Source organism: Gadus macrocephalus, chromosome 17, assembly GCF_031168955.1.
Source record: "Gadus macrocephalus chromosome 17, ASM3116895v1".
NCBI classification, from domain to species: domain Eukaryota; kingdom Metazoa; phylum Chordata; class Actinopteri; order Gadiformes; family Gadidae; genus Gadus; species Gadus macrocephalus.
Window position 1 is genome coordinate 12,007,143 of NC_082398.1, and position 27,021 is coordinate 12,034,163.

The 27,021-nt window shown below is 46.3% G+C and overlaps 1 protein-coding gene across 11 annotated transcripts; it reads right to left on the bottom strand.

Annotated features, from left to right (window-relative positions):
• Positions 1 to 26,660, bottom strand: gigyf1a (GRB10 interacting GYF protein 1a). 11 transcript variants are annotated; one of them, XM_060076542.1, is made up of 25 exons: positions 26,412 to 26,660; positions 23,639 to 24,272; positions 23,456 to 23,519; positions 19,733 to 19,862; positions 16,430 to 16,525; positions 14,879 to 14,996; positions 13,761 to 13,869; positions 13,190 to 13,464; positions 12,580 to 12,818; positions 12,265 to 12,388; positions 11,350 to 11,523; positions 10,964 to 11,139; positions 9,660 to 9,888; positions 8,146 to 8,369; positions 7,811 to 7,902; positions 7,130 to 7,230; positions 6,959 to 7,032; positions 6,475 to 6,600; positions 6,089 to 6,295; positions 5,438 to 5,652; positions 4,965 to 5,122; positions 4,316 to 4,479; positions 3,708 to 3,752; positions 3,140 to 3,284; positions 1 to 2,529 (listed from the first exon to the last, which is right to left on the bottom strand). In XM_060076542.1, the coding sequence occupies exons 3-25, from the start codon at positions 23,488 to 23,490 to the stop codon at positions 2,465 to 2,467; spliced, it is 3,321 nt and encodes a 1,106-aa protein (XP_059932525.1). In that variant the 5' UTR covers positions 23,491 to 23,519; positions 23,639 to 24,272; positions 26,412 to 26,660; the 3' UTR covers positions 1 to 2,464. The 11 variants fall into 11 exon arrangements, with proteins under 11 accessions (XP_059932525.1, XP_059932524.1, XP_059932523.1 ...); XM_060076541.1 differs by having other exon boundaries at positions 12,580 to 12,842; XM_060076540.1 differs by having other exon boundaries at positions 13,190 to 13,491.
• Positions 26,661 to 27,021: the final 361 nt, after the last annotated feature.

The following is a 27,021-nucleotide window of genomic DNA, read 5'->3' on the forward strand; positions in this document are numbered from 1 at the left end:
TTTCTTTGAATTAAATCGTCTCCGTTAGTACGACCAGGATTGTAGAGGCAGTATGTTCAACTGTATCAGTTGCCAGTTTTTTTTTTCTCTCTTCCTTCTTTTTCCTTTGTTTAAAAAAAAGAGAAAGACCTTGCATGTCTTTGAAGCTTTTTTTTGTAGGTTTACATTTTTGAAATCTTTTGACAAAAGAACAAAAAAAATATATCTGGTATCAGCACGGTTATCTTGCCATATTTTTTGGAATACATTCAATATTTTCTTAAGAAAGAAATAATACAAACGCACTTCACCTGGCGGTAATAAAAAAAAAAAAAGGAAATAGTTAAATCATAATAAACAACAAAAATAGCAGCCCCAAGTGCTCATTATCGTAGTCCAAATACTTTTTTTAAACTTTGTATATAATGTATATATTCATATATATTTTTCATTAAAAAAAGAAAAACTCGTCATTATCAAATTGCAACAACGAAGTAACACAGTATGCGAACACCACGGGCACCCTGGGGTGCACACGCGCACGCCAAGATGCTGTATTCTGCTTTTCTTCTCTTTTATCGGAAACGTCAGAACGCTCGACTTCTTTCATTCACAAGTTCGAGCTGAGCTGACGAAAGGCAACGCGATCGCACGCCAGAAAAAAACAAACAAAAAAAAAACACATCATAATCAGACGAGACTAACCTTCTCAGAACGCCCCTCCCCTCCCAGAATGGACTAGAAAATGTTTACGATATAAAGTCACGTACATTTGTTGTTTTGTTTTTTTTGACATACGCTGTGCTCAGCACCAACAGTCACACACACGCACACACATACACACAATCGATCTCTCAAAAAGGTTAATGTCTGAATGGCCACTCAACCTATCCAAGTTCTTAGGCACAAATGTGCATTCATACGCATACAAAAAAAGGGCATGCACACCCTCTCTCTTCATCACACTCATACACCCTTGTGTACCTGTAGTCGTAACTAAATTGTACTAACAGTAAATGAACACAGGCGCACGCACACGCTCATGTCTCATTCACACACACGCATCAAATAATGTCCCTCATGATTTGCCCAGTCCTGTCACTCCTCAGGTTCCTGAAGACAGTTGCCAGAGTGGGGTGTGAGGGGTGGGGGGATACATACAAACTAAAGTGGTGGTTCGACAATCAGATGAGCGTGAAGAAAAAGCTAACGTTAGCAACTGACTGGTTACATCTGGAGAGGGCTGGAGAGCTGGTGAAAAAAACAATGTGTTGTGCAATTGCCCCCTCCCCTCTGCTGCATGCAGTCACCCATCCATCCGTTAACACATTCACTCACACCATGCATTCAAAGCAATGTCCCCCCCCTCCCCAGATTGGTAAAAAAAAAATGAAAGGGGAACACACATTCTACACATGAGAATACATAAAGAATTATCTGAATGAAAGACAAAAAAATAAAAATGGCCTCTTATAGTTCATACATCTTGGTAAGCAATGAAATAAAACAAACAAAAAACAACATTGTGCAGACTGGTATAGTACTTGATCACACACCAACCATATCACACAACCGCTTGCGCTCGGTCACACACACACGCACACACACACACTTCCACATTCACGAAAAAATATCTCTATAACTAACCCCATTTGTTTAACATTTTTTTGTAGTTTTTTTTCTCATATTTTTTTTAGGCAAGTGCAAATCTTCAAGTTTTTTATTATCCATTTTTCAATAGCTTTAGCTTTTATATATAAATGTAAAAAAAATGCTGAACAAGAGAAATATCAACAGTGTTTGTTTTTTTTTTTGTTTGAGAAAGGATTTGCTTTCTGATAAGGTTCAACCAAACAAGGTCCCCCTGAAAAAAGTCGCCCATCGTCTGGACCGTCCGCACGCACGTGAAGCTCACCCACCGCCCCTTCCAGTTCCCGCCCCCGCCTTGCACGTGGGTGGCCCCCAGCTGTGTACAGCCAACACACGCACGCCCACATGCGCGCGCACTCACACACACCCGACACATGTGCATTGATTCCGAACCAAAAAAACGAGAAAAAACAACAAAAAACAACAACAACGAACGAACCCTATTCAAATCCCGTCTCAATAAAGTGCATTAGTTCAGTATAAGGTGCTTATTCTTTTTTTGAGTGCCAGAGGATACCATCTTTCTGTAATTCACTCCCCCGTCTCCTATCCCGTCTCCCCCTCGCTCAAGTGACTCACCCAGTGCATCACAGAGCCCTTTTTTTCATTTCAACAATCTACGAGAAGAGGAGAATGAGGAGGAAAGTGAGGCGGAGGAGTTTGCACCGCCTCACCCTTTGACCTCCCCCACTTAACCCCCCCCCCCCCCCCCCCGCCGCCCCCACCCCCGGTGTCCCCCAGCAGTGCACATTCGTCATCTGGTTTGTCTGATTAAAAGACAGGAAGGCCTCAGGTAGCTATTGCTGCTGCTGCTGCTGCCGCGCGCCTCACGGCCTCAGTAATCCTCCATCTCCATTTCATTCAGGCTCAGACACTCGCCCGTGTTGTGGAATGAGTAGCCTGAGGGGAGAGAGGGGGAGACATAAAGAGGGGAGGAGCGAGGAAAGGGAGATGGCGGGAGGAAGTGAGAAAGATAAAAGACGGAAGAGTGGCAGAGAGGTGGGATTAGAAAGGTCAGTTTGTACATGCTGATTGGGCTCTAGGCCCAATGAGGAGTCCAGGAGTTCCACCGCGGATATGAGGTGATTACAATTCATCATCATTACGAAATACTGGTCAGCATGTGCGGCAAGTGCCATTGAGGATGTTACCAAGAAGAAATAACTAGCAACTAGGGATGTGAATAACTCAGATTGTTCCTAGTCTAATAATCAGTGGGTGGTATGAACAAACTATCCATTATTCACAAAGATAATGTGTGCCGAAATTCACAAAGACCGCCATGAATATCGGCAAGGACTCACTTAATATCTTAAACACAGTAAAACTAACCATAATAGTGAAAATCACATAAATTCTAGCATTAATCCTTATTCACTTCTTGTGAATACTAAAATAAAAATTCTGGTCATGTACCATTTTGTTCTAAAGGTCAGTGCGCCTTTAACAGACAGATACATATCCTAAAACATGTGTTCATTAAAGGACATAATCCGGTGGCGTCACATACCTAAAATGCTGGGGTCAGAATGCAGCATCATGGGCTGTTTCTTCTTCATCTTCCCTCCTTGGTTGTCATAGAGACCAGCCTTGCCCATGTGGGTGTTCTGGAACATGGACTGCAGGGCGCCGGGATTCATACCGCGCATGGAGTCCTGGAGGGAGGACGGAGAGGTGAGCGGGAGGAGGGGCAGGGGTGAGAGACCATACACAAGACTGTGTTGAAGGATTAAAAACCAGCATGCTAAAGTCATTAAATAAGCCTTTGATAGAGTGAGATAAAGTGTAATCTCTTTGTAGCTTCAAAAGCGATACATTTAGACCTGAACACACGACTTTGACACTTACTGTTCCCTGGTATACAGGCCGTTTCTATAACGTTTCATGTAATAGACTTTAGTTAAGATATTCTGGTAGAAACATCACTAGACCAAATAAATACAACATTGTGTTGTTGTTCACTATGATTATAATCGCTCATTACTGCCCTAACTGTAGTGAAAATCAATTTGTAGTTAGCCATTCGCCCACGGGGCCTGACAGTAGCTGTAATGTATCTGAACACAGGCGGTATTTACCTGCAGTGGGAAGTTCATGTTCAATCCAGCAACTTCCTTTGATAACTGATGAAACAAAAATAAGAAATAAAAATAAGTTATTTACATATCACTAAAACATTACCAGCAAATTAGGCCTGGTTCAGTCTTGGTTTGGACTCAAGTGTTAAAACAGAAAATCACAGATTTGATAGAAACAGTTGCCCATCAGAAATGAATAAGTGCACATGGCTTTGGTTTGAAGCTGCTGCCATCAGTTACACACTAGGTACTCTAGTTGATGAGGTTTTTTTAGCTAGTAGCACAACCCTTGGAAAAAAAAACAAATCTGTACTATTCTAATAGTAAAACAATACTGCATTTTGTAGAAAAACTACCAAAAATCTGTATCCAACAAGTAAACAAAAGCACATAATTTCTAGTTCGTAAGTTAATACACTTTTAATAACTTAGTAATTTATAGTTTTTTATATTTATGACCACAAGCCACTTCCTTCCTGTACATATGTGTTAAAATGGGGAAGCATAGTCTATTGGGTTAGGGTTTGACAGCTGATATATTGTTGGTTCGAGCCTCAATGTATGGACATTTGATCTAAAGAAGAAACCAGGGAGAGCTGTGCACCCACCTGTTGCTGCTGTCTCTGTTGGTTAGCTTTCTGTTTGGCACGGCGCTCCAGGAACTGTTTGGCGAACTCTTTGGCTTCCACGGTGTCGCCCAGGTAGGACCTGATGAAGTCCAGCACAGCGTAGGGCGACTCCACCTCCTTCAGGTACGCAACGATGGTGGCCACTGGGGGAGGGGGAGGGGGGGGTAACACACACACACACACACACATTAGTCAGGGGCTTAAAGGACATCAGAGGATATGGTATTCAAATATAATCCTGAAAAACACAAAGAATCATGGGGACAGGTGTAAAGGGCTACAGCAGTGGGTTTTTTCTTTGCAGTAGTCGAAGTGTCCTGCGACCTTTCGTTGTACAGCAGAAGAAACGAGCAAATTAGTAACCCCAAAACAACGACTCTTTAAAATAACGTTGCAGACACAAAACAAGCAGTTTCAGCTTTCAAGGTGAAGAGCCGTACCCCTTAAATCTAATATAGATGTTCCAACACATTAAAACCACAAAAAACATCACATTTCCTCTGAGTCATACCAGACATTAAGAAAAAAGGTGCAAAGATCCCTCCCCTCGAGTCAGGGGAGGGGTCGCTAACCCATTGTGTGGTTTCCACGGTTAACCACGTGGCAGGCGGGGAGGGTGGGGGCTTACCATCCAGCGAGGAGGAGGAGTTGTTGGTGGAGGTGTTGAGGGCGTGCAGCATCTGCTCGCACCAGGTGGTGAAGCCGTCCTGGGGCTTCATGCCCTGGAGGAGCTTCAGCAGCTTGTCCTCGTCCTCCGTCCGCTTGCGCCGCATCAGGTACTGGTCACTGGGGGGGGGGGGGGACATACGGACGGACGACCAGTTAGGGTTTAGGGAAGAACCAACCGCTTCCCACGGTTATGTAGTGGCATTAAGGTTTTGATTGGTGAAATCCCTTCCAAAGGCTGCACGACAATGGACAGCACACCTGTCGAAACGCAAGATTAACCGATTGATTCAATCCATTTCATCCAGGTGTTGCCAGACAACCCATTTGATAAATATTGTGTCAAGTTGACAACAATGATCATAAATCCTTTCCATGCCGTCGAGTACAACTACAGTTCAATCAAATAAACCGTTTTGTCCCCCCCCCCTATACCTGAGCGACGGGCTGCTGCGGCTGTTCTTCATGCCCATGTTGTTGTTGCCACGGAGACTGCCCTGGTTCTTCACCGCCTCGTCCCACATGCCCATCCCGCCGGAAGAGCCTCCCCCGGGGGCCTTGGAGTCCATGCCCCCCGGGCCGCCCCACATGCCCACGCCGTCCGCCCACTGGCCCCCCATGGAGGAGGAGCCCATGGGCATGCCGGAGTGCTGGGAGAGGAGAGACACACAGGGGGGGCGTCAAACTACAGACCTCCAGCCGACAGCTGCATGGAGAGCCACATTAACGTATAGAATCTAAAAGTCAAAGCTTTGTTTTATTAAAGCTTTAGCTTATGCCATCGCAGTTCACTAGTCTTCCTGGGGTCCACATCAAATCCACAATACAACAAGTAATACTCAATACAGTCCATACACAACAACAGTAAAAATACATTACAACAGTGCAGCAGTTACTAGTGCAATCGCTACGATAGAAAATTAAGATATTGTTAAGAGGGTGCAACACTAAACTCTGTTTTAACACTGTTTTATTCTGAACATGCACATGCTGGTTTAGATTGGGTCTCGATAGTTCCTTCCTTCATTCGTACGTCTTGAATAAGGTTCAGTCAGTCTTTATATGTACATCCTCTCCAGTCCTCACCCTGTCTCTCTGCTGCTGGACCCGCTGCTGCTTCAGTATGCGTTCGGCCTCCTGGTGCATCTCCAGCAAGGTGAGAGCCGGGGGCTTTCCTGACTTGGCCATCCCAGAGGAGGAGGGCCCTCCCCAGCCCGAGCCCCCGGCGCCGGAGCCCTGCTGCAGGGGGGCCTGCTGGAGTAACTTCATGATGAGCTCCTGCTGCTGTCGGCACTGGAGGGAGAAACAGGATTCACATTGGAATCTCTTCAAAGTAGCATTCAAAACACCAACAGCATCCAGACCGATATTTAAATCAGCAGTTCTCATCTCCTCGGCTTCGTCTGAACTCCCGATTTCTCACGAAAGATGGGCAGTTCCGGTATCTTTCCCACCCGAGGTCTGGGTCTCACCTGCTTGCGCCGGAAGAGGTCCTCCTCTTCCCTCCTCTTTAGCTCCTCCTGTCTCCTCTTCTCCTCCCGTCGCTTGCGCTCCTCCTCCTCCCGCTTCGCCCTGAGTTCAGCCTCTCTTCTCTCCTGCTGGAGTGGGTACACAAAGTGAGAAGCGGGGGCGGGGGTTTACAAAGGATGTCCTGAACACTGGTACAGGGGTCTTTTGGTGCTCGCAGCTGATTCAACTCCACCAGTTCAAGTACAACTATGACATGCCAACTGTAAAAGTCCAACAGTAAAATACAAACTGCTATTTCACTGGATAAAATGTTATTATAGCCTGGTGATTTCAGTGAAGATGTGTAGGAAATCAGAACAATTCCTTACCCCAAAATAAGTTGGGTTGGTCTGTTAAAAATATTATTATTATTATTATTATTAACATTATGTTGACCATCACAAGTCACTAGCCAACACGAACCACTAGGGGGCAGCTCAAGCTCACCTTTTGAAGCTGTTCGAGAGTTGGACCCTGAGTAGAAGAATTCATTGTTAAGTCCCAAAGACTGGCCTCTCCGCCTGAACAGGGGAAGAGAACAATGAGTTAGCTGGGCTGCGTGATACCCGAGTGTTGCTCCCTCACAGGGAGGTAATGCGTATGGGTCACCAAACGTACCCGACGGTTGAGAAGCTGAGGTATGCATGTCCCACATGGACCCTGTATCTGGCACTGACATCGACCTGTTCATCGAAGGCATCATACCCTGATCACTGCACCTTGACAAAGAGAGACGCACAGACGCATGCACACCACGCAGAAACACACACACACACACAGACAAACAAAATACATTAAAGAATGTCAGCCACCAATAAGGATTGACCCCAAATGGAAATTGGAGCTTCAGGAGCGGGTTAGTTTCGAGGATCACAAATGAAAACATTGGCCCATTAAATAACTAAACATGAACTGATTGTTTGTGATTGTTTGAAACAACAATGAAAAACCATGTATAGCTGAGCACTGGGCACTCGTATGCTCCTCTTGCTCCCAACGTGACGCTGAGACCCGTCAGGAGGAGCAGGTCGTAAGGGAACGGGCCGCAAGGTAAAGCCACGCACCACACGTTCATGCTCAGTGTAGCTCCCGGGCCAGGTGAACACACCTCACACGCACGCTCCCGGGCCATGTGAACACACCTCACACGCACGCTCCCGGGCCACGTGAACACACCTCACACGCACGCTCCCGGGCCACGTGAACACACCTCACACGCACGCTCCCGAGCCACGTGAACACACCTCCCACGCACGCTCCAGGGCCACGTGAAAACACCTCACATTCACGCTCCTTTACCTGTTGATGAGCTGGAAGAGCTGCTGCTGTTGCTGGATCTGCTGGTAGATCAGCTCCTGCTGCTTCTTCAGACGCTCCTGCTCCAGGTTACCCTGGAGGAGGAGGACAGGGAGGTGAAGAGGGAGGGAGACGAGGCGGAGGAGCAAGATGAGGTTGTGAGGAGAAGGAGGAAGAGACGGAGGTGAGGAAAGAGAGCAGGAGGAGCAGGTGGTGGGGCGAGGGAGGTGGAGCGAGAGGAGAACATTAGTTTTGTGTTGCTGAAGGCTCATTCAGCAGCTAGCAGTGTATCAAGTCAAACTCAAGAGTTTAAAAAAGCTCCAGGCGTCTTAACTCACCGTCACAGAGGAGCTCCTCTGTGTGGCCTGTGGGCGCTGGGGGGGAGGGGGCCTCACCAGCAGCGGGGGCGGCGAGGGTCCCGGGACGAAGGGCACGCGGCCCCACATCTTGATGACGTCGCCGAGGGGCTGGAAGCCCTCGTCGCAGCCACGCTTCACCAGCAGCGTCATGGTAAAGTAGCCCGCCTGGAACCACTCGCACATCTCCATGGTGGTGAAGGGGCCTGGAGGACAGGGAGGGGGTGTTTACACTGCCTCAGCGGACTCATTGACACTGGATACTAGGGGTGTGAACGGTTACACAACCCTTTTTTTTTTTTTTTCGTGTACACGGTTAACCGTTTTTACAGTAGACTGCGGTCTACTTTTAATTTATTTTTAAAGTAGACCGCAGTCGCGCTATAGGGGGATTATTTGTTTTTCAACATGGCGGATGCACGAGCAGAATGATCGCAAAAATAACATTTGTTTGACCGGTTGCCGTGGTTATCTCCGTGTGGTTAATTTGCAGTTGCGGTGTTAATTAGGATGTTGTCAGCTTACTGTTACATTAAACTGTAATCAGACTACGCGGTTAAATGGTATAGAGCCTAGAGTATCTGTGGTATAAAGGCTGGGACGGATTTCGAATTATAAATATGTAAACTTTATGTTGAAATTATGGGCCGTAGTGATTCCCATTGATACAATGGCGCGGTGATTTTTTTATTTTTACGGTTTTCGTTTACTGATTATCCTAAACGGTTATGATTTACTAACCGGTTACACGTGTACCCGTGCACACCCCTACTGAATACACACTTTGGATTGGGTTGGGATTGTATTTTTGACTACCAAGTTATTTGCGCCCCCTCATCTATTTCATTTTTTTTTTTTTCACAAGCTTTGGTGATGCACGTTTTCCCTAGCCGAAGAAGCCCTCGGAAGTGAGACGAAAAGAGAGGAGACGAACACCAGGGACACCGTCGGCGGTGAGAGCTACTGTGAGAGCTACTACTCTGGGTGCTACGTTCACACGAGTTGGAAGCTCCAGAACAAGGAATGAGGCCACGTTCTGGGACGGCTAAAAAAAGGCCGTCTCCAATTTCGACAAGATTGATTGACACCTTTGATGCACGCCAAACCCTTGCAGCTGCCATCTGGAGACATCAGGGTTAATTAGACGTTATCCAATAAACCTATACAAACAACGACCGCTGGTACAGGGATAAGTATTGGTTGGGAAGCCACCATTGGTTGGAGACCACCATTGTGTTAAGACCAGCATTGGTAATTGTATTGGGACAACCAAGGATTGAAAACCACCAGTGGTTAGACATCACGATTGCTTCTGGACTACCATTTGTCACACTGTTGGGAACCATTGACGCTTAAGGCAAACTATTTGGCCATTGGTCCTTTGTTAAGGCCCACAATTGGCTATTGGTCCTTGGTTAAGGACCGCCCCTCTTCAACTTCTTGGTTGGGGACTAAAGTGGAAGAATGGTGGTGGAGCGGCAGGCGGAGGTGCGTACCTTGGATCTCCCCCTGGGGGTCCTTGTAGAACCACTTCTTGGCGGCCTCGTGGCCCAGTGGGAGTGCGTCGGCCGTGTTGCGGCCGTCTTGCTGCTGCTGCTGCTGTTCCTGCCTCTGCTGCTGCTGCTGGTGCTGGTGGTGGTGGTGCTGGTGGTGCTGCAGGGCCTGGGTGAAGCACTCCTCCTCCAGGGACGTGTCCTGCAGCGACGCCACCATCTTCTCCGCCTCCTGTACCGCACGGAGAGAGGGACGCGCCCGTTAGGTCAACGGTACAGCACTGTGGAGCGGTCGGTTTCACGGGCCCTCAAAAGGACAAAGGACGACGCTCCCCATAACCCAGAGGGGACAACCTTGAGAAGGAACACAGGAGGAGGGACCCCCCCCCCCCCTTCCAGGGACTGCAATAGGAGCCTGAAGGAGCAGCCGTGTAATGTTGGCACCCGCGGGTTCTTACGCATACACAAACATGGTCGAACACATACACACAAAGTAGTAATGGGACTTAAAGGTCTTGGTCTAAGTATGTGTTGTTAGGCTTAGAGACAGATGTGGGCCACTGGAGTCACCTCCAGAGACCACTGCCTTTTTGAAATATAATAGTACTGCCACCCTCACTCTGCTGGCGGCCATTTTGGCTCCCACCAGTCACCAGATGACGGACGACAGCAGTTTAGTCGTGCTGTTATCAATTGTATTATACATTGCAGTGGGACGCACACACACACACGCACACAGTGTGTTTTGTAAGTGTGAGTGCTGTGTTCACGATGCCACGGTAACATGGTCATGCGTGTCCCAGAACACGTCTGAATGTGGGCCGTGTATGAAGTGACCTTCATGCGTCTTGAAAAAGTCGTGCTTGTGACTAACACGCTAACATTTTAGCACTGGGTGTGAGCGCTGCCACCGCAGGCGTGAAATTAAAAATCAAGAGCCGGAACAGAGCTAGGTACGGCAGATGTTTTACCCGACCCACTTACTGAAATAGTCTTTCAGACAGAGAGGCGACACTTTCTCCTTTATTAACTGGCCCCTGCCGTCCTGTCTGTCATGAACCAATTTCAGTTGAATACAAGGTCTATGTTGAATATTAATCAATTTTTTTAACGGTTCTTTTAGTAATAGAGCTTCTGCTGGCATTTTGGTAGTAAGTAACTTTACAATGTCATTTTGGAAGGTCTGTAGTATCAATAAAAAAATAAACAGCAATCGGTTCTTTATATTGCAGTCACCTTGACATTAGTGTTGTGTATATTCAAAAGGTTAAGACTGCAGTTCAGGATGATGGTAAAAGGCGTCCTACCTGCTGTAGGTGCTTCATGCCCTCGTCGTCCTCGATGTCTCCCCCTGCAGGAGGGAGGAGCGGAGCAGCAGAGGAGGGCGGGGGGGAGGGAAGGACCGAGGCGTGGGCATGGCCGGCGTTGTTGGACACGTTGTTACTGAGGCTCACGTGGACCTTGGACAACCCCGCGGGACCTGCTGAGGACGGGGGTGTGGGAAAATGCCAGCGTCAACATAGCAAGTGCTTAAAGGATGTTATGAAACGCTATTTCCTTTTAAAGGAGGAAAGTTCCACTGAAACTCTCTACAATTTGACAGTTTAGCACTAGCCAATCGAGAAGCAGAAGGGCTCCACTCTCAATGCAACTCTCTGTATTCAAGGGTTTTCGGTTGTTGTGCGAAGCGTACCGTCGTTCAACATGTTACTGCCTTTGTGGGGCAGGTTGTTTGTTTGCTGGGGGTTGTCTTGGACAACCATCCTTGTGCCGCCAGCCTTGGAGTCGGGGTTCATGTGGTTCGGGGGGGAGGAGCAAGGTGGGGAGCGTTTACCCTGGTGGTCGCCGAACCCGGTCTCCTTGCTCTCTGGAAGGGGAGCAGAGAACAACAGGTCAACACAATGTCCCACAGGAGAGGTCCAGGGTAGTAGTCAGACAGCCGGACAACCAGACCATCCTGGCAATGAGCTGCACGTGAACCGGACGCTTCAGGAGAATTAACAAGCGTCAGAAGTGTTTGGCGCTTATCCTGGGGCATGTTCCATGTTTTTGCTCTAGTCACAATCAAGGTCCTGTTGTATCAGACCGTTGTGTAAATACACTCCTTCAATACAAAACAAAGTCCAACTATGGCCACACTACAGTGCGTGCATTCTCCATTGTGCTCCGTTATAGCCAGGCAAAGCCATGGGAATGCTGTGCTCCAATGACAAACAAGAGTTTACAGAGCCACGCCACGTTAGAGTCTCTCACGAGGACGCAGACTGAGGAACAAACCGGCCTCCACGTCGTCAGTGGAAGGTTTGGGATCAGAAAAGAGGTGGCGCACATGTATACCTGGCATTGTGCAGCTGTGGCTAAAGCCTAGTGAGCCAATGTCAACACGATTTACGTTCACACAAGGCGTCTGCTTTGCATAGAGCCTTGAGACTAGCCTAGCCATGGCCCAAGACACAAAGTGACCCGACGACGAGTCGTATGCTGAAATCTTGCAACACGTCAACAGAAGAGAAAAGGACTGAACAGGTGAGAAGAAGCCTGGAGGACAAGAGGACGCGTGATTCGTGAATGCAGACCGCCCGGTTGGTTAAGGAGGCGCAGGCCTTACCCTTATCTTTATCACCGCCGGAGTTGTTGGGCCTCTCAGAGTCAGCGGGGAACTCGTCCTCATCTTCCTCCTCGATGCCCTGGAAGTCCAACTCCTCCTCCAGGATCATGTCCTTGCCTCCCTTCTGGCGGAGAAGGAGAAGGATTCATCAAAAGACTAGATAACGCACAACACCAATACAGAGACGTCACTTTAGATGCATGCCAATAAGCAGAAGCCACGGGTGCATGACCCAACGAGGTTTGGGATTGAACCCATTATCTTCTTGGCTGGGAGTGGCCAGACCCCCCCCCTCTCCCACCTCCCCTCCCCCACCTTAAGGGGCATGAACGCTCCAGAGGAGTCGAAGGTGCCCAGGTCTCCCTCCTCCTCGTCTGTGCACCACTCTGGGAGCCCGTCCCGGTCGTCCTCCATGCCCTCACTCCCCGCTCGCCGCCGCCCGCCGCCACCGCCGCCGCGCCCGTCAGAGTCCCGGAAGTCAAAGTCAAACTTCCTGCGCCGACTCTCGCCCGGGGCGCTGTGGTCCCGCCAGCCTGCTGAGCGAGGACCTCCGTCTGATGGGGTTAGATCAAAAGTTCCTATTGTAACCAGTCGCCCGGGAGAGACCAGAACATTAAAGTCAGATACACACTTTATTACCGCACTCAAGAGCAGTGGTAGGGTCAGGTTAAAACAGGCTTTATTCATGTGTGCATTGCATTTTTAACCAATTGTATATTGTGTAAATTTACACTGCAACGTTTATGACATGTCGAAGTTTATGCATGATGAGTGTCCCTGACCAACATAAATATGGATCAGTTCATGAAGAAATATGAACCGATAATGATAACATAATTATCGTCTCATGTGTGCGAGCCTGTGTGTGTGTGTCCGTGAGCGCTTGGTAGGTGTGTGTGCGTGTGTGTGTTGGTGCGTCTCGTACCGTCCCTGCGGCAGACGCCCATCCTCCAGTTGCTGCCCGGCTCCACGCCGCCTCCTCCTCCTCCCCCTCCTCCGCCCACGGCGACGCCGCCGACCCCGCTGCCGCCGCCGCCGCCCTCCTCCTCCGCCTGCTCCTCCCGCAGGGTGCGCCAGTTGTCGCTGTCGGCCCGCGTGTGCTCCTTCCTGCCGGGCCCCGGGGCCACGGCGGCCACCTCCTCAAAGCCGGGCCGGCCCGTCACCTCGCGCCGCAGGGGCTTCTCGAAGCGGCGCTCGCCCCTGGGGGTCCACACGTCAGACACAGAGCTAACGCACCCGGAGGAGAGCAGGGATTAAGAGTGGGTTTGCTGTTTGCTGTTTGTTTCTCTCATTGACTCCCTATAAACTTCCTAAAGGTAATTTCTTTTTTTAGACATAACTACAAACGTTCTACATGTCGATGAGTAAGAGGTGGGGAGATTCGATAGCCTGGGAAGCAAACAAGCTCGTGTTTAATTTGCTCTGGCATAATGCACTCTGCTGATCCCAGTAGATCACATGAGATTGCCAACAAAAAGCGGGGATGCTTTGCTCACCTGTCGTCCCAGCTCTGGCTGCGGTGAATCTCCCGGACGCTGCGACCGAAGCCCAACTCCGGCTCCTCAATACTTCTTTGGTAGAACCCGCCTTCTCCGCGCCCACGACCTGTACATAGACACAGATCGTCAGTTACCTTAAGTGAAGCATTTTAGATTAGCTTTTTCCTGCACTTAATATCAGGTGGGGGCTGGGACAAAATAGGGGCTTCTTGGGTAGGTCATGCAAAAAAACGTTTGGGAACCAGCATCCTTAACGATGTTACAATAAGGGAGTGAAATGTGACTTAAATTGGTCAGAATGTGGCAAGGCTTTCCTTTTACGCAAACTTTAGCCGGCAGACATTTATTACGAAATACGTTCTAAAAACGACTTCCTCTTAAAATAATAGCCACAGCAACTGAATACAAGAAGTCTGTGTGCAATAGCCTGTTAAGCTTTTCAACATACAGCACGGCTGCGGTACATGTGTACACGTCACCCTCTCCTCAACTTTAATTCTTCCAGAAGTCTCGGACCAGCTGCTGGCGTGTTAACGTTGGCCATTTAAGATGATCACTGCTGCACTAGTGCGCTTGCGCGTGTTTGCAAAAGGTCTATTTGACATGGCCACAGTACAGAATATACAGAGGGCCAGGGCCAGAGCGGCAGCGGCTAGACACCGCAACACAAAAGCGTATGGCTTTAATACAATGTGTACTCAGCCCTCCTGGACGGCGGCCATTGTACTTAGGAGAGAGTGTCTTGAGGTCGGCTTGTTCACACTGTGGTTCCACTGGTGGCGGTGGTCGGGGATTCACTGAGTAGTTCCATGTGGGTCACTCCTTGTAAAGACACCAGCCACTCTGGTCATAGTCTGGTGGGAGCGGCTGCCTTTCTGGCGGCTGTAACCTACTATATTTTAGACCTTACATTCGCTGCTGTAGCATTTCTTTGATCAATTCTCCCTACTGTGTGTCCGTAGCGCGTAGATCAACCATGCCTACCGTCTGTACAGAACAGCAATTTCATACAGAGCATCGCATCATAAAGAAATGCACTGCAATTAACAGCACATGGTTGAGAGTTGTGTGCTACGCTTGAGAATGAGAATCATTTGTGTTTGTTTGTCGTTTACCTCGACCGCCTCTCGCGGCCCCTCGGCCCCGGACCACACCGGCCGGGGCGGGGCCTCCCACTCCTTTACCCATGAGCCTCAGCACCGCCACGCTGTTCACAGACATGGAGAAGTTCCTCTGTGGAGCGAGAGAGATCGGGGAGAGGAAGAGATGGGACCAGACGAAAAGAGAGAAAAAAAAAAAAAAAAAAAAAAAAAGTAAAGGATAGTGACGAAGAGTAACGAGAGAGGGAGGGAGGACAGCAAAGGCAAGAGACGGAGTAGGAGCCAAAGAGGGAAAGCGATAGAGGGAGAGAGAATGGAAAAAGCAAAATGAAGGAATGTTAAGAATGTCCACTCTGTGCCACACTGGCCAGGCAGCAAAATGGACCCTTTGAAGCCCCGGTGCTTATCCGAGTGGAATACGATTAAGATGAAACGAGTGGAAACCACCGCACTCCGAAAGATTGTAATATCCCACTGATCAGCATGCACGGATCCAGTCAGAACACGATCAAGCTTTCACCGCAAGTGCTTTAACTACGTTGACTTAACCTACGGTGAAACAGTGGACCCCCTACCCCAAGGTGGGAACCCACTGGTCTGAACTGTATATGTGGAGTTACCATTTTAGCCGATGATTTAATTGAAGGCAATTTGGAGGGAATTCAGAAAGGTTATTAAGGAGCGGTGAGGGCCAAGACGTCTCGCACATGGATGTAGGTCACGGGCAGGTTACAATGCAGGCATTGGGGTCGAACCCACAACCTTTCAGCTGGAAGTGGACATTAGGGCTGGGATAAACGATTATTTTTTAACCGATTAATCTAGCGATTATTTTTTCGATGCATCGATTAATCTAACGATTCATTTTTTTCAGTCCGATTCGATTTCGATTCGATTATCGATTATCTCCCCTTTAATTGACTAATAGCAATTTATACATGTTGATTTACATATCTGAATGAAAAAAACATGAATGCCTTAACATTGCAATAGATGTTTATTGCCTTAAAATTCCAAAATAAAAGTGTAAAGTAAAGCATTCTTAGAAGTCAGAGGTAGCATTCAATAAAACCTTGAAGCCTTGAAAACACAAAGGCCTTCCGTCCTTCCTGAACCAAACAGAATTGAACATATTGACATATCACGGAATCGTTTCCTTTTACATTAAAGAATTCCCATACTTTAGAGGAACGAGTGAGTGGCGCCTTGCACTTATGAAAGTCTGAGGAGTCACTCGCGTTGCTACTAACCCAAAACTCGCGTTTTGGGTTTTTCGAATCAACGCGCATTTTTCGCGTCGACGTAATTTATGCGTTGACGTCATCGATTACATTGACGGGTTGTCCCAGCCTTAGTGGACATCATTTAGCGCTAGACCATTAAGACCCTGGTTTTAATACGATACAACGACAAGCACTCATCTGTTCAGCAAGGATTAGACAGAAAGGTTTTAACCAACAGTGTTTTGGTCAGCGTGAACGCCTCAGCGACTGTGTGCGTACGCGTGTCTGCTCGCGTGTGGTGGAGTGTGTAGGCCAGGCGCCCGTGTGCAGGAACCCGTCGTACCTGCTCCTCCTCGGTGAGGGGCACCAGTGCCAGCGGCTGCATGGGTTCTTCTTGCAGAATAGCAGCAAACTCCTTATCCTGCATGTCCTCGGGGACCTGCGTGCACAGCAACCAGACGGTGAACAACACACTGAATATATTACTCAAACAATATATTAAGAGGTGGGCGGCGACTCGGGTAAAGACAATCCCTGCAGCCATCATTTTAGTTCAAACGTTATTTGAAATTAAGCATTATCGTTTTAAAATTAAAAGTGACTTCAGCTTAAGGTTTTTTATACACACAATCTTTATAACTATTTATAACTACTATATCTATTTTATCGCTTCACAAACAAGCACTTAAAGTTTTGGAAGTTTTGAAAAACCCAAACTTTACCACCACTGTAAGATTCTTAAAGGTCCCATGACAAGCTATTTTATGTATTCTTTAATATAGGTATTAGTGGGCAACTAACACAGTATTCAAAGACGTTCCCGAAATTCAGCCGTGGTGCAGAGTTACAGCCACTCCGAGCCAGTCGCACATTGAGCTTCCCCCAAATGCGCTGTTTTGGTGTCTGTAGCTATAATGCAAATGAGGAGGAGCGAGGCGGGTCAAGGAGGAGGGTGGGAGTGTGGCCCTGAGCAGCTTGCAGCCACGGTACCATGCGCTCTGTTTACAGTGGATGTATCGCAATGGCGAGGCGCACACAGCCTTTAGCCGTGTTCTGTAAATATTCTAGAACACACGGGAGTCCTGGAGCTCTATATCTAAATATTATCATATAGCCTACATAGATATCTATATCATATAATATATATTATAACGGCCAAAAGCTGTGTGAGCTGATATTATGAATCACAAACGACCGCGTTGGGTTCTCCGACGTTCCTGGTTCTTCAACGTCCTCATCAATGTGAAGTAGACTGAACCGCGACGAGGAGGAGAAAGGGATCGTTGCCGGGCAGCGCTTAGGCACCTCCGCCTCTGGCGGTGGTCCCTCAGCGGGTCTCAAGCTGGAGACATTAGCCGCCAACAATCCCTTTCTCCTCCATGTCGTGGTTCATGTTCTTGAGGGAGTCAAAGCCAAAGTTCCTTCCCCCCAATTCATTCTCAACCTTGGCTGAGATAGATAACCCCCAATACGAGTCTCGTTGTAGAAATACCAGAGACGAGAGTCAGACAGAACGGTTATCCACATAACAAGGAAGTGTACAACACTTGCGTTACAGTCCTGGAGCTCTATATCTAAATAATATCATATAATACATAGAAATCTATATCATTTAATACATATTATCACGGCCAAAAGCTGTGTGCGCCTCCAGACGATATAATGAATCACAAACGACTTTGTCGGGTTCTGCGACGTCTCTGGTTCTTCCACTTTCACATCAACCTGAAGTCGACTGAACCGCACGCTGCCTGCTGCCGGCTGCCCGCTGCCGGGCGATGGTGCCTCGCGGCAACCGGCGGCATGACGCAGTTCATGTACTTCAGCCAGTCAAAGCCAAAGTCCCTTTCCCCCAATTCCTTCTCAACCATGGCTGAGATAACCCCCAATACGAGTCTCGTTGTAGAAATACCAGAGACGAGAGTCCGACGTGTTATGCGCCATAACGCCAAAAGCAGAACGGTTATCCAAATAATAAGGAAGTGTACAACACTTGCGTTACAGTCCTGGAGCTCTATATCTAAATAATATCATATAATACATAGAAATCTATATAATTTAATACATATTATCACGGCCAAAAGCTGTGTGCGCCTCCAGACGATATTTGAATCACAAACGACTTTGTCGGGTTCTGCGACGTCTCTGGTTCTTCCACTTTCACATCAACCTGAAGTCGACTGAACCGGGCGCTGCCCGCTGCCGGCTGCCCGCTGCCGGCTGCCCGCTGCCGGCTGCCCGCTGCCGGCTGCCCGCTGCCGGCTGCCCGCTGCCGGCTGCCCACTGCCGGGCGATGGTGCCTCGCGGCAAACGGCGGCATGTCGCAGTTCATGTACTTCAGCCAGTCAAAGCCAAAGTTCCTTTCCCCCAATTCCTTCTCAACCATGGCTCAGATAACCCCCACAACAGTCTCGTTGTGGAAATACAAGACGCGTCAAAGAACCGACAAGAAACACTTGCGTTAAAGTGTGTGTATACACACACACACACACACACACACACACACACACACACACACACACACACACACACACACACACACACACACACACACACACACACACACACACACACACACACACACGGCGCTCGCACGGTCGAGTCTCATTGGCGGGCCAACGTCTCTGGGCGGGCCAGGCAGAGTAAGGGGAGGAGCTGAGATTCCTGATGACGTCATGAATACAGACATTCCAAATCAGCGCACTTGAGCCTCCGTTTTTTCAAAGGCGAGCAGAACAGCTAGTGCTCGTTATACACCAAACGCAAGTTTTAGCCATTGGGGGACCATAGGCAGGCTAGGGGAACTCATATTTATGTTAGAAAACCTCATAAAGTGAGATTTTCATGTCATGGGACCTTTAACAAATATAACTTACTCAGTTGGGAAAATATTTTAAAACACTGATGCATGCCTAAACTTTAAGATCCTTAATGGGAAGGCTCCTCCACCACTCTGCACTTTTATACAGCAGAAGTCATCCAGCAGCAGAACCACAAGGTCTGCCTTAAGAGGGGACTGTGTAGTCCCTCTTAGGTCCAGTTCATTTGGCCAACTATGCTTTTCTGTGAGAGCATCTAAACTATGGAACCAATTGCCAGTGGACATTAGAAACTCCACCTCACACCATACATTCACACACACCATCTTAAGGGCTGGCTTTTGACCATACAAAAATGTGAGCACCTCTCATAATACGTTAATGTTTGTCTGCCTCTATATAGATCCCCTAAGGGTTGTATGGCTGTATGGTTACATGTCTTATGTTTTAATGTTTTAATGGAGCCAGTCCTATGGCATTATGTTTTATTACTGTATATCAATTGCTGTGTGATTTAATATGTTATTTTATTTTCAGCCACCATGTGCCTAGTATAACATCTTGCCAAAGGACTACAGTTGAAAATTAGCCTGCTGGCTAACACTGGCGCATTTACAGAAATGTTAATCAATATGCACTGTCCTTTAAATAAATAAATAAATACAAAATACAAATAAATATTACTTCAATCACCAAAATTTAAGTGAGGTCTGCAAACGATAACCAATATAAAAAAAACATCCATCAAGTCTGTTTTGACCATTACCCTAGGGTGAAGCCTGAGAACCATAGTGAACGACACAACATACAAAGCATACAGGCCTCACCTTGTTGTCTTTGATATAAAGTGCTAGCATCTCCTCGCGGCCGTAGCGGTACTCGGCCAGCTTGTACTTTGGCATGGCGGGGGAAGGAGGGGGAGATGTCACACTCCCCCCACTGGACAGTGCACGAAGCCTGCGGGTGAGGAAAAAGGGGGAGTCAAGATTGGCTTCGCTAACTGCTTGTTTGCATTCCAGCGTTGGAAGCCATCATTTTAAGAGAATGACAGTTGACCATTAACATTGATTTTTTTTTTATAAATGGATACAAGAGAAAAAGCAACCGACTTAAAGCTATTTCCAAAACTTTTCTTGAGAAACCAAGAGAAACAAGCATATTCACAGACGTTGGGAACACACAGATTACATTAACTCTCCACGACCACACAACTAGTGCCACCGCAAAAAGGCCCGACTCAAGGAGGCGCCATGCAGGGTTTCCAGATGGGGACAGCTCCATTTCAAACGGACCGTCTGAATGAGACTCCACCTATGGGCAACACAGACCCTACTGCGACGACAGAACAGGCCCCATCAGGGGCAGAGGGATAAGAAGGCTCGTTGTTACTGAATGGTCTGCACTGGCACAACTGACCTCACTGGCTCTTTAGGTCCCAGCAGTACATACTTTGGGTGGGTGGGTGGGGGGGGGGGGGCAGAGAGACAAGCTAACATATTGCCAATTGCAATCTTAAGATTTCCTTTTAAAACGCTATGACGGCCGGGCGGGCGTCCAAGGCCTAACAATGGCCCCATTCACATGCCTCTGTGCACGGCGCGTCACGTCCACAAACGGGCCCCATGGGAACCACATGTAACCATAGCGCAGAGAGCGAGGCAGGGTAAGGGTAAGTTGTACACCCAAGAAAATAAAAATAACAGGCAATAGTTTTCGCTGCCGGTCTACCTCCGACTGCAGCGTGAGGTCTCATAGAGAAAGTTAATCTGGCTGAACAGCAGTAGACACAATATTTGAACTTGAAAAAGGGCGGGGGGAGTTAGGCCTAGGAAGAACAAAAAGCATACTGAGAGAGGAATAGGCCCATTAGAGAGAATCAGGTTGAGAATTAAGGTTGAATGAGGAAGGCAAAGGGTGCATGTGGTCAGCGTGGACGGGCATGTCTGTCCCTTTCAAGAAATTCCATCCTACACGCATTCCGTTAATGCTTTCTAATAGGTCAACAGGAGAAATCCAAGGATTTATTTCACAAGTTTTCTGTTCTGTGTTTTAATGATTAATGTAGGTCTTTCAAACACGAGCAGTAGATCTTGAAAGTAGGAGTAGGAGTAGTAGGAGATCTTCCTCACCAACGGCATGCACAATTGAATGTATGCGTGACTGGTTATCACAAGCCAGCCCTAATTAGCTTAGCTTTGCTACTAGCCTCTCTCTCCCTCTCTCTATCTCAAGATAGATATAGATAGATGGTAGCACAGCTAAGCTAAGTATGGGAGCATGGCTCGTTTTGAAAAGAGAATATTGAAGAGCTAGGCAGCAGTAGTTGGCCTTGCTAGACAGTAAGACCGTAAGATGTGCACGAATGTGCATGTGTGTGTGTGTGTGCACGTGTGTGTGTGTGTGTGTGCGCACGTGTGTGTGTGTGTGTGTGTGTGTGCAAGTGTGTGTGTGGGGGGGGGCGGGGTGACTGCAGATAGCCTAAAAATGAAGAATAAGGAAGAATATTATACTGGACTGGCAGTGGACCAAGAATGCAAGGAGTAGTCATGGCCCATTTGAGATGGAGCGCTACCAAAAAGCCCAGAGACAACGCCTGCTGATAATCCTTAGACAAACATTTAGCCATCAGGTCGACAACAGACCAGCAACATAGATGGCAAACTTTCACATCCTTCTCAAGATTGAGTTGCAAAATGTGAAATTAGATTGACTTATTAGTTTATTAGCATAACTATTAATTTGTTTTGCTATGATTTTGCGAATTTCACAATATACTGTAATGGTAAAGAGTAAAACACATGGACATATTTACTGACGGCCAGTGCAATTCAATCGAATATTCAATATCTACTGTTGAAATAGTTGATGTATTTCAAAGCAAAAGAAATGCATGCATTTCTTTCATTAAACCAGCTCTGGTTCAGATACATTTATCCTAAGCTTAGAATGGTAGTTACACAACCTAACCCTCTTCGGGTTGATTGAATTTAAAATAATGGTATTTTGTAAAGATCTCCTTGTACTTCCCATCAGTTACTGGTCAGTACTCAGTCACTTTAAAAGAAGAAGTTCCAATTTGCAGCTGGTAGAATACAACACAACAGAAGGTAATAACTTTATAACCAAAACCAATCAACCTAAAAAAACAATATAAAACCCTGCATCTTTAATAAAAAAGGTCTATGGTTTCCGCGACTAAGACTATCCATAGTCTAATCTGATTCGTCAGGCCAGACCAATCGCTGACTGACCAATCTCCTACGATATGTTTATAAATATGACATTTGCGTTGCTTAAAAGCTTGAAAAATGACAGACCGCCTAACAAATTAACTGCAAAGTTCTACGACAATGGATGATGACAGTAACGGATGTGAACATTAAATTTGACAACAAATATAGGCTTCTATTAGCATTTTATAAACTACCATTCATAGACTACAATAATAAACCGAAATTAATATCATACATTATGAGCTCAGACAATGGATGTTGAGAAGGAGGGATCTGTTTTGTCTGAATACGCACGGTACTGCATCTGTTCAGGACAAACCCTGCATCGATAAAGGGCCCTCAGAGGCGTTTGACAGATTAACAATGGGTTTCAGCGTACAAGACCAGTACAGACGGAGAGAAGCATTTTCTCCAGCATGAATGATAATACAGCTGCCGTTTAACTTTCTTTGATCCCCTGTAATCGTCTCGAAATGCTGCCCAACTTTCCTGATATTGTGAGTCCTTCTAGACTAACGGTGTAGAATGTATTCGAAGGAGGCTTGTTGGATGGGGCTACTGCCATTAAACAAAGTGGTTAACAATCAATCAATAAGGGCATTTATTGAAAGCTAAACATAGCCAAGTGAACACAGAAGACTGAGTCCACTCTGACAAAAGAAAATACTGAATAACTTCTAGGCTTTTCCTTCTAGAAACCAAGCGATTCTGTGGTAGCGCTCATTTAGAGTGCCCTGCTGAACCATACGCACAACTTTCCTGAGATTCTTATTCTACTTGTAAAGACGGAGTCGACTAGGTGTATTACCATGGAACATTTGAATCAACAAAGATTGGAAGAGACAAAAAAAATGTTGATTACTGCAATCTGAGACACTCGAGTGTCATTTGTTACTTATTCAATCAATCATGTCTAAGTGTTTGCAATTTGTCTGTTGTCTCATGCGTGTCCACTGGCAACCAAGACAAGTCTAGTCATAGCACCGTTGTTCCTTCTCACAAGGTTCCTCCTTGTCCATACGGCGTCTACCTTTATGTGTTTTACTTTTGTTTAGACAAAGTTGTACCAACAACTTCAGAGACTGGTTGAAAGCTGGGCTGGTTTCTCATATTAACATTCTTTTAGGATTAAGTGAAAGTCAATGTGGTTCAAACATCTTCAAGGTGAATCCATTTCTCCAGGAACTGCAGACGTCAAATGATGCCAAAAAAGGTTTTGCAAAAATGTTTGTCAGAAGGCTTATCGCCAACGAGTGGGTACTAAGTGAAGGCCGTAAAAAAAACGGTTGTAATCGTATTATACTAAGAGGTATTTACCATTCTGGGCCGAAGTTAAGAGTCTCAGCAGTCATATTCCTCACGTCCGCACAGAATTGAGTATCTGCAGGGGAGAAATTTAGCAGAAAATGTTGAGCATTAGTAAGATTTTATATTTTTATTATTAGCACACATTGAAATAAATTACACACAGACATACACACGAGTGGGATCCCACCTTACCCTGTCCAGGTGGTCCGAGCAGGCTGGACCAGGCTAGGGATCGCTGGCTTGAGTTAGGCTTAGGTGACTAGAAGGCTGAGTGGTGCTTTAGCTGTGGTGAACTCGCTCCCCAAACACACAGACACAAAACGAATAGCTGCCAGGTTGCAGGTGTTTGAGGAATACCAGGTTGTCCGGTCTTACAGTCAGGTAAGGAAGAGGAGTTGACGTTGAGTTTTGGAGTTCGGAAGCTCCTGCTACTTACAACTACTACAGCCCAAAAAGATTGTTAAAACGAATACGAAAAAAAAAAAAAAAACTCAAAAAAAATCCTTGGAATTGAATGTTGGAAAAATAAAACACTCTCGATAGCATTAATTGTATTTTTTTGTTTTTTTTTGTTTGACAACAGCAGTTTTATCACTTTGAAGTTAAAAATACAAACTGATTCATCAAAAAAAAATAACGTAACACAAGAAACTAATATGACAGCCACAAGAAATCAGGCTGCTGAAACAGCTGCCAATAGCAGGCTCGACTTTCTCGCCTTCCTTTCTCTCTCTCTCTTCCTTTGAATGTCCTTCTCTCCCTCCAACTGGATTGTGGATAGAGAGAACCTTCCGGTAACCCTCTTCCTCGTCCTCAGACTTTAGTGCTGCGGGACAGAAAATATTCAGTTTGAGTGACGTGTTTTGAGGAGAACAAAAGAGGTACATATCTTCCAAACTTTTCTTAAATGTTAGTAACAGTCACTCATGGCCCAAATCAAGAACAGATGCAAAGCTTCATTTATATTCTGCTTTGGATTCAAACCGGCAAACAGTTTTCACCCGAAGACGATTAGTGATGGACCAAAAGAAAATGTGAGACCCACGAAATACAATGCCAGATGTTGTTGTTCACACGCTACAATTGAGCAGAGATTACCGTGTTTGCAAATTATCAAAAAACTATTTTACACCAGCACCATTACCAATCAATTATGAAATTAGTATAACTTGTAAGATAAAACTTGATTAAAATCAACTTTCTCTCAGTACTCTTCTGATAGGGAGGAATGATTACAATTTATATATAACATTTAGGTAAATTTTTCACATGATCATTTTTTGTGGTCGTTTTTCTATATCACTAATAAATGATGCATTACTCTCTGGGATAATCAATATCAACATAAACAGCAAGAGATTCTCATATCTGACAATAACTTGAGTGTGATAAAGGTTTTGGGCGCATGTCCAAATGATGGTAAAGCCCAGATATCACTCCGGCCTGGTTGGAATACAGGAATCCCCTGGTTGACTGCCGGGGAAAACTTTTTACTCACTGCTTGGCACCAAGCCTGCATCCATTTACCCAAGGCTGTGTAATTTGATTTTCACTTCTGTTATGTTTGAGCGATTAATTTACAAGGCCTCACTCCGAGATAAAACCGGGCATAATTTGATCAGATTGTTTGTGCACACTACAGTTAAAAGAAAAAAATGTGTAGCATGTTTGTGGGATTCAGTTTAGGTCCTATTGAAATATGCGTTTGGTGCAGAGCGGCCGATTTCACTTGTAAGTACCTGCACATGTCAGGTAAACACATAAAAAGTGGAGATGTATACATGAACATATACTGGTAGGAAGGCCTTATAAATTCAAACATACATACACAAATATTGCAAATTAAAAGGTTCAAATGAAATGCTCCCGATTGCAGAATAATAAAAATAACAGGTTTGTTGTTTGGGAATATAAACTAAATGTAATGTGAATACCAATAATAACACATAAATATATATCAATATTATTTAAATTGTTGGTATTGATAATGATTTGGGTATTGATAACGTAAGAAATTGTGGTCCAACATACTGGTTGTTATACGGTAATGTACCTCCCACCATGTAAACAAACACAAACAAACGTACATTTGATGACGCTTATTTCAAAAAGTACAATGAACGGATCCAGCATCAAAAAACCCAATTCCAACACATAGAAAGTAATTTCTAATCGAAATCAAGTTGTTCTTATGGATAAAATCCGACTACTAGAGACCCCAAAATGGAACACTAGAAAAGGCGTAAGAAAACACACCAAGTTATTCGAAATTACCCAAACGTTGACCGCCAACACCAAGCAGCACGGTGTCCACCGTCCACATAACACACATTTCATTTAACCCCCGCTATACTGAACACAAAGCACTATAACACAGCAGTTGATTGGGACTGTGCTACTTGTGGCTACCTTTCTAGCGACATGTTAGCCCCACGACCGCCTCTGTCGTTGAAGGCATTAGCTTCAGCGTTAACGAACCCAACGAACACGAATTCGCGGGCATACTTCGCGGACTTCTCCCCGCAACTAAAACCACAGCTCGTAGCATGACACCCTTCTGTATACCTTCACAGATCTATATCTTGCAAATGATGGATTTCGGGTCATAATAATGGGTTTTATCCTTCAAAAAAGGCCCTTCCCTGTGCATCGTTAGCGGGTTCGGATGACACGCGATGTGATATGGCGGAGGGGGCGGAGTGTCGGCGTGTGTGGGTCCGTCGCCCCTGGCCTGCTCCCCCGCTGTGAGGACGGCCGACCCCTCGCTACACCCCCTCTGCATGTCGCCTCTGATTCATATTCCCAAGCGCTTGAAACACAACTTTAATCCAAGGGCTCTCCGGATACGTGTTCTGTAATGCACCGATACGGTTTAACAACCGCGGAGAACGCTTCGCGTTTTGTACTCACTGACGTTAGCTTCTGGGTTAGCATTAGCGTGCAAAGAGGAACCACCGCGGCTTACCTTTTTTCCCTCACTGTTTTCAGCTGTGAAACTCGATGTGCACGATGTGTTTACAGCCACTCAAGTGTATGCATGGGTCGCTTGTATCTCTGTAAAACGTGTTCATTCGACAAAAAATGGTACTTTGGATAAAGTCGTGCTCTGTGTTGTGTATGTATTTGGGTCGCTGCTGCGTATCGGTGTCTGGTCGTCCGCTGGCTCGCTAGTCTCTCTACTCTTGTTGTTTGTGTTTCGGAAACATGGCCGTCCGTGCGCGTACCACGTGACCTCACATACTGACAAGTCGGAAGCTGGTAATTACGGGAACTGCCCATAGGTCTTGAACGCAGCATTGAATGTTGTGTAGTGTTGCTAACGTGCTAGCCTTCTTTCTATATTTATATTTTTACGAGTTTATATGCTTCGCATATTTTTTTTTTTATAAATGCTGTGTTAAAGAATTAACATCTTCCGACCTGTTAATACAGTTCAAATAAAGACTGTAAATTCATTATGGGGCGGCAAGAGGTAGAGCGGGTTGGCTGGTAACCGGGAGGTTGCTGGCTCGATCCCCGGCTACTTCAGCTGAGTGTCGAGTTGCCCCTGAGCAAGTCATCACACTACTCCTGAC

Coding starts and splice junctions, on each gene's coding strand:
- gigyf1a (XM_060076533.1), bottom strand. CDS start 23,490: ATGACTGCTGAGACTCTTAACTTCGGCCCAGAATG. Junction 13,492..13,760: donor AGCCAGAGCTGGGACGACAG/GTGAGCAAAGCA, acceptor CGGGTGCGTTAG/CTCTGTGTCTGACGTGTGGA. Junction 9,889..10,963: donor GCATGAAGCACCTACAGCAG/GTAGGACGCCTT, acceptor CGTGCGGTACAG/GAGGCGGAGAAGATGGTGGC.